At 39.2% G+C, this 8,087-nt stretch overlaps 1 protein-coding gene across 1 annotated transcript; it reads right to left on the bottom strand.

Annotated features, from left to right (window-relative positions):
- Positions 1 to 1,453: 1,453 nt before the first annotated feature.
- Positions 1,454 to 2,299, bottom strand: LOC114256851 (uncharacterized). The gene has a single exon (XM_028196537.2). The coding sequence runs from the start codon at positions 2,297 to 2,299 to the stop codon at positions 1,454 to 1,456; it is 846 nt and encodes a 281-aa protein (XP_028052338.2).
- Positions 2,300 to 8,087: the final 5,788 nt, after the last annotated feature.

The raw sequence follows: 8,087 nt of genomic DNA, 5'->3' as shown, positions 1-8,087 counted from the left end.
AGGGGAATGGTCTGAGTAGGTCTGAGGCAAGTTGTGAACATATCCCTCAGGAAATAACGTTCGCCATTCAGTGTTACAAAGAGCACGGTCCAATCTCACCACAGTATTAGCCCACCCTTTCCTATTATTAGTCCAAGTGAGTCTAGGGCCAACACAACCTAAGTCCATGAGGTTGCAGCTGCTGATTCTATCAGAGAATTTTTGGCTCCTTCTTTGACTCTGGTTTAGGCTTTGAGATGGAAAAGTTGTGAAGCTCTTTTTTTCCGCAGAACTTGAGTAATCATTAAAATCCCCTGCTACTAGCCATGGTTCTTGGGTGTGTTGAGCCAAGGTTGCCAAATCATTCCAGAGTTCATCTCTCATTCGAATATTCGGACTAGAATAAACTGCAGATAAAACCCAGTCAGGATAATCTTGTCTTGAAATAGTTGCTGTGATCATCTGGGAAAAAGCATCAAGGACTCTCACATTGGCTTGACTAGGGTTCCAAAGGAACCAAATACCTTCACTTCGTCTAATAGGATCTACATGGGTTGAGGCCGTGAACCCCAGATTGTTGAAAAACATACCCATTGTGTTGAGCTCCACTTTTGTTTCCATGAGAATAATCATGTCTGGTTTATGAAGCCTTACTAATTCCCGCAGGTTCCTCCGAAATCGAGCATTACCAGCACCCCTACAATTCCATATCAGCATATCCATAGACGACATGTTGTGGGTTGGCCAATCCTCTGTCTCAAATAGTCCCAAAATTCTGCGCACAGTCTTCTGGTCTTCCTCCATTGGCTTCGCTGGTTTCACTAGCACCATGTGCCTCACGTTGTGTGAATCTATCTCCCACCATGGTTGAATCAGTAGCTTCACCTCTTCTAACCACCAGTCGATGCCGACGTGGTGATACATTTCTTTCTCTAGTTCTAAGAACATCAGTGCTCTGAATTGGTCCACTCTGTGTTCTGCCATGGGAATGTTCTCTGCCGTTTCCTTCATTAGAGCGTCCCTCCCTTCTGATCGGAAAATCTGGTGGGTGCTGTTGCACTCGGCTATCTGGGGTAGTGGCCGTTGTCAATGGATTGGGACTGTTGTCGAAGGAGGGTGCTGTATTTTCGGGAAAAAATGTAGGGTTTCCTGGAGCAATTGGTTCAAATGAGCTGGGTTGTGGATCTAGTTACTTAGCAATTTCTGGGTTAACACATCCGTTCCTTTCTTTTTCTTTGGGCCCAGCTACAACATCCAAAACTAAGTCTGCCCCGCCCTCTTTCAGGTCTTTACTTGGGCCAATAGGGCCTTGTTTTTGCACATACGAAATGTCTCCTTGAATAGTCTGAGGGCCCATATCATGATCAACATATTTTCCTTAAATTGCTTTCTTTTCGTGGGCTGCACTGGTTTCTCCCTAATCTTGGTCCACCTGTAAACTTTCAAAACGATTGCTCTTATGGACATGGGTCTTCTATTTATGCTTTCCATGAAGGTATTTTCTTCGAGTGGTTGCTATGGTCCACGGCCCATAACCATGAGTTTCTTTATCTGTTGATAACTCATGATCTGTATGCCCATTGGGCTGTGTTTCCTTTAGCCCAGATGCTGCATCCATTTGATTAACGGTCATTTTTTGAGTCATCTTCTCCGATTGGATCACTGAAAATTCAGGGCATTTTTCTTTCCGATGACCAACACGGCCACAAGAAAAACATAGAAGATGTAGATGTTCGTACTCCACAACGTAATTATATCGTCCAATGGTAATATGTGATACAAGCGGTTTGCGTAGATCCATCTCAATACACACCCTTGCATACTTTCCCCGTGCTGCCATGGCAGTATTAATATCTACCTTTAAAGGCTTCCCAAGCACCTTCGCAATGTGATAGAGTACTTTTTCATCATAATACTCAATAGGCAGATTTGGGAACCTCACCCAAATGGCGGTGGTGTCCTCTTCCGCCTCATCAGATTTAAAATCCGGTTGCCATTTTCGAACCGTCACATACCGATCCATCACTATCCATGGGCCCCCAGTGAATACTTTAGCATAATCTTCCATCACTTCGAATTTCACAATGAAGAAGCCATTGCCAATATCTAAAGTTTCAAAACCTGCTTGAAGGTTCCACAGTTTCCGCATCCTGTTTACAAACAAATTATATCCAATATTCTTTCCCAAGAGTCTTACAATGAGACATTTCTTCCATGGTTCTCGGACCCTTTTTAGGAGACCAGCAGGTAGCTTGATGATCGGAATCGATGTGTTTCTTTGATGCTCCGAAACATTTTCTGTTTCATCATCATTGTCCATCTCCTCATCGGAGGAGAAATAGGCAGCCTCGCAGTCAAAGCTTCTTTCTCTCTCAGTCTCATTAAATCAAGATCGTAAGAGGGCTTGCTTGAAAGATCACGGAGCTCCCAGATTAGCTTCCTGACCTTCAAAAATGTTGCCATTGCAGCCATTGACTTCCTCCACCATCTGCTCATCTGGTTTCTCCAAAACACTAGCTTGAGTCTCCAGTAATTTCCCACCATTTGCATCGCTAGATTTCACTTTTTTCTTGCTTCGATCAAGGTGGTCTTGTTCTTTCGACGAAGTTGCGTGGTTGCCTGTTTCAGTTTCAACAGTCATGTTGGTCTTTCTTTCGCTCATGTTGGTTTCAGTTTCAAAGTCTGTTTTGCGTGTGAGATTTTTCACGTCACTGGAGCCCCAACTCTAAAGCTTTCTATCAACACCGAACAACATATACATATAAACAATGATAGGCAATACAAAAAGCTATTGACAAGTTATTTTTTTAATTGTATTTTCTCTTGTATTGATTTTTTTTTTTAAATTGAGTTTCTAAATTCAGTTCAACAAGACAAATAAAAAATTTTAAATTTTTTTAAAAAATTTCCAAAAAGGACAAAAAAATAAGCAAAAAATAGTAGAGTAATTTTAAGCATATTTTGGCTTTTAAATTATTATTATTTTTTTGGCTGTTTAGATTCATCGACAAACTGAAAAAAATAAAAAATTTTGATATAATTTTAAAAAAGAAATCACTAAAACCAAAAAAAAATTGAAAGAATAAATGATTTTTTTAGCCAATAAAGAAATCAGTTCCGATTCGTAACTCGAAATTCGGAGGCTCAAATTTGACTCGACACCAAAACGACGTCGTTTTGGTGTCTCTTTTTTTTCGCCATTTCTGAAGCTAAAGAAGAAGAAAAAGAAGAGAAGAAGAAGAAGAAAAATGCAGACAGATTCACAAGTTGAGTTTCATCAACATCATTACCATCATCATCATCCTCAACAATTTTATTTATTTATTTAATTTTTTTTTTCACATCCAAAATTTGGAATACAAAATTGGTTCCTCTTCTTTGGGTATTTCTGGATTTTTATCATCCAAAATTGGTTCCTCTTCTTTGGGTATTTTCTCGCATCCAGATTTTTTCACATCCAAAATTGGTTCAACAAAAGTACCCAGAAAAGAATCGACACCATCCAGATTTTCTGTGAGAAAATACCCAGAAAAGATGATGAAGAGTAACCAATTTTTCTCACACCAGATTTTCTTCCCTATTTGAGAGCAGCACAGAAAATCTGGAATACCCATTTGGGTATTTCTTCATTTTTCTTCATCAAACCCGAGTTCATCTTCATCATCAAAAACACAGAAATCTTCATCAACGTCAACATCTTCATCAACAACAACGCAGAGATCATCTCCAGATCAAAAAAAAAAAAAAAAACAGATCGGCGTATCGCCGATCAAAAAAAAAAACAGATAAAAAAAACAGAGATCTTCATCATCTTCTTCTTTAGATCATCATCTTCAGATCAACATCATCATCTTGGTTCCTCTTCTTTTCTTCTCCTCCTCTCTTCCTCTTCTTTCTCTCTTCCTCTTTTCTCCTTCTCTCTCTCTTTTTCTGTCTTCTCTCTCTGTGTATTCTGATTCAAAACGCAAGAAAAAGAAAAAGAAAATCAAAATCCAAAACGACGTCGTTTTGGATTTCGAGCCGAATTCGGGCCACCGAATTCGATGCCCGAATTCGAACTACAGATCATTTTTCTAAAGAAATTTTCCAAACACCCCCACATTAGGTCATTTCCTGTTCTATAAACACATTGCACCGATGTGAATGGGCATAAAATACGTGTTAAGAGGATTTCAACCGAAACATCTATTTATAATTTAAAATAATTTTATATTTTATATTAAAATTAGTATAATAAAAAATATATAATATTTTAAAATTCAAAATTACAATAAAAAATATCAAACTTCTTAAACTAGATACCTCATAACTCACGCCGCAGTGTTGCCACACAAATAACATGAAAAATACGTTGGTTGATTGTTCTATGTGTCAATTTAATTGGAATATAATCCTTTTGAAATGATACAAATTCCTAGCCAAACTTTTATTTTGTTGTATTCTATACGTTGATCTTTATTAATTTCAAAAATTTTAATTTATTTTAGCTGTTTAAAAAATTATTATAAACAAATTTATCTATTTTAAATTTTGGTAAGTAATAAATTCATAGAAAAACAATAATTAGATCTATTTTGAGAAGTTGGTTAAAAAATAATTTTTTATTTTTTTTATTTTTTTTTAAAAATATATAAAAAAAATCAAATAATTCAAACAAAAAAAAAAAAAAACTAAAAACTCACTTTTAACAAAAATAGTCTTAATAGAAGTGTGGAGTCGTTGATGAATTGTTGACTGAATACTCCATTATTGATGATAGGTAGACTCTAGAACGACTCAAATCAAAATACTACTAAGGACAAAATGGCACGTGGGCCACTTGGTATTCGTCAAGTTTTGCAGAGTCTTCTGGTTCAGAGTATGTATTGATAAGAATAACAAACGCTTAATCAAGAATCAGACGTGTTTTGGAAAGGAAAAAAGGGGGAAAAAAAAATTTTAATTTTTTATTTATAAAAAAATAAAATAAGTTAAAAAATTTTAAAAATTAATTTTTTATTAACTTTTTGAAATACTACTGAGTGTAAGAATTCTACTTTAACCATTATAAATTTATCTGTGGAATGAAAATGTGGTTGATATTGAATTTTTATATTATAAAATTTATATATAAGATAAATTTAAATTATAAATAATAATTTTATATAATTTTTAAATAATTAAATATAAATTTATAGTATTATTGGTCGAAAAGTCATGTTGAAAAGTCTCATATCATCAAAGGGTTATTAATAATTGAAAAATATGAAAAAAAGATGAATGTTTATGATTGATTAAGGACATCATTAGGACTAATGAATAATTTTTCCAGCCACCACCATTGAATCCATGGTTGGTTGATGACTAACACAACCGTCACACACCAAACGTTTTCAAATCTGTCTATTCATTAAAGAAATAATAAAAAATATATTATAAATTGAATTACCAGTTATTATTACAAAAGATTAATTAAAAATTAATTATTTCATTTAATTATATTTTATTGTAATAAATTAAAAAATTAAAATTAAATTGCACTTTGATTCCTGTATTTTATATTTTAGCTCTTTTTTTTTTCTTACTTTGATTATTTATGTTATAGTTTTTTTTTAATTTACTTTTAAAACTATTTTTTATTTAAAATTAGATAGAATATGTTGCATTAGGAATCACATGATGTAAAATATATTATTATATTTATCCTACACCTCATCCAAACTTAAATTTAAATATAATAATATATTTTTTATACCACGTGACAATCATCTAAATATAGTATCCGTTTGGCAAGAGCTAAACGGGGCTTTTTTGGCTATTTTAGCCACAAAAGACAAAATAGGCTATTTTAGCCACAAAAAATAAAATATCACATCCAACCCATAATCATTACATTTTTCTCTCACAAAAAAGCCAAAAAAGCCAAAAAGCCAAAAAGCCCTTCCCAACCAAACTTTTTAGCCCAGGCTAAAATAGCCAAAAAAGTAAAAAAGCTAAAAAATCAACCCACTTCCCAAACGGAGGCATAATAATATATTTTTTACACGACATGACAGTCAACACGGTATTTGAGAAGGAGATTTATGAGCTGGAATGGGCCATGGTAAAGGCCGGACAAAATGAGGGGCCGAACATGTTTGGGCTGTGATAGCTTGGGCTCATCTGGATAAGGTTTTGTTCAGTAGAGGCCCAAGACCATGTTGGGACTGAGCTACCTGGGCTTATTTATGTAGAAAACCGAGCTACTTGAGTTGCTCGGCTGAGATGATTGCATGCCAGTCTGGATTCCACGGTTCACGCGTTTAGCACGGTAGAAAGGCCTTCGGTTTGCTGGCTCGACCTATCTTGAACTCGGCTTTGCCGGAATGCAACTGAGCTCGGTCGCTCTGGAGCTCGGCGAGTGGAGCACTCGGGTACGCTGCGCAGCGCGGTCGTGAAAGACCGAGGAGGTTCCGCCGGTCTGTCGGGCTCCACCGATATAGCCTGACGGTTTGGTTAGGTGGTGATTACAGGATTTGTGATGACAAATGGGAGAGCAGCACCACGTGTCAAGAGATTAATAAGAGCAGATTTAGGCGCAGAAAGTATATAAGCGTGTCTACGCCCCCCATGTTGGAATGAAACATCATTTGGTGAGAACACCCTAAACATAAAACTCTCTCCTCTCTCTCTAGATCCCTAAGTGTGTGCTAACTTGATCGTCGGAGGGGTTTTCTAGCCACACACCGCTGGGCAGCTCACCGCCGTTGTGTTTGCAGGTCGATCAGATAGACAAGGAGCTTGGACGAATGGAGTACGGGCTTCGCGGAATATTTGCTCCCCGTACAATTGGCGCCATCTGTGGGAATTTGATAGACAAAACCTTGTCTTCCAAGCTCATCTGATCGCCTTCCATGGCGAACAACGATGAGATACCGTTGTCCTCCATCCACAGAGTTACCCCGGAGTCAGCCAGACGGAGAGACGGACTCCCTACCATGCCACCCATGGCGGACATGGAGACTTCCCTAGGAGGACATTCAAGAGACGCGCGGGATAAGCACGGAAAGAGTTTTGGTCACTCTCGGAGCCCAGACGGACACCGGCGGCGGAGAGAATCTCACGCCAGATGTTTGGAGCACAAGTTGCGGGACTAAGACGCCGTTATCCGAAGAATGGCGGCAGAGATGGAAGGTCTCAAGCGGCATGTCAAAGGGAAGGGTGTTGCTGGAGTGGGAGACCACAGTGAGCGCACCTAACCACGCCGTTCAGGTAGTCAGAGCCAGCGGCACACTCCCTCCCTTTCTATTACCAGAAGTTTCAGGGTTGGAGATTCCGACGCACCTGCAGAGAAGTCGAGCGCGTAAGGCAATATCTATCAACCCTCGCGTCCGGCGACGACGTCGAGGTATTCCTACTCCTCGCGCTCCGAGGACTTGCGGGCAGTGTTGAAGGAGCGGGCTCACCAGCGAGAGACTTAGAGGGTGCCGGCGCTCCAGCGACTATCTTACGGGGGTCATGCCAGTGAAGAGGTCATAATGCCACCACCCCGCCCAGCCATGCTTCTCCCTCTAGACACAGATTTGGCGAGGCTGAGCGCCACCCCCTTCTCCCTTGAGATAGAAACCACTCCTCTCCCCGTGGGCTTCCATCAGCCCAAGTTTACGCTCTACGATGGAAAGACCGATCCATACATATATGTAAGCCACTTCCGGTAGGTCATGACCGAACATAGGCGTAATGACGCTTTTATGTGCCTAATCATTTCGTCGAGTTTGGGTGAGCTGGGCTTGAAATGGTTTGAGAGGTTGCCGGAGGGAAGCATCGAAAGGTGGCAACAGTTGATGGAAGCATTTGTGACTCGTTTCAAAACCAACAAAAAAACGCCAAAGGAGGTGGACCACCTTCTCAGTGTCAAAATTGAGCCGAGCGACATACTCAAGGCATACAACTCCAGATACTGGGAAACCTTCAATGAGATTTTAGATTGCCCGATCAACCTGGCAATCACCCAATATAAGCGCGGTCTCCCGGTCGGACATAAGCTGCGGGACTCGCTTACCATGAACCAGCCAACATCTATGGGCCAACTTATGCAGTGCATCAATGAGCACATCCGAGTAGAGGATGATGCGGCGACATCCATCGCG

The sequence above is a fragment of the Camellia sinensis genome, chromosome 13 (genome assembly GCF_055761805.1).
Source record: "Camellia sinensis isolate YWXY chromosome 13, ASM5576180v1, whole genome shotgun sequence".
NCBI lineage: Eukaryota > Viridiplantae > Streptophyta > Magnoliopsida > Ericales > Theaceae > Camellia > Camellia sinensis.
This window is presented reverse-complemented; position numbering and strand designations above follow the sequence as displayed.

Coding starts and splice junctions, on each gene's coding strand:
- LOC114256851 (XM_028196537.2), bottom strand. CDS start 2,299: ATGGACAATGATGATGAAACAGAAAATGTTTCGGAGCATCAAAGAAAC.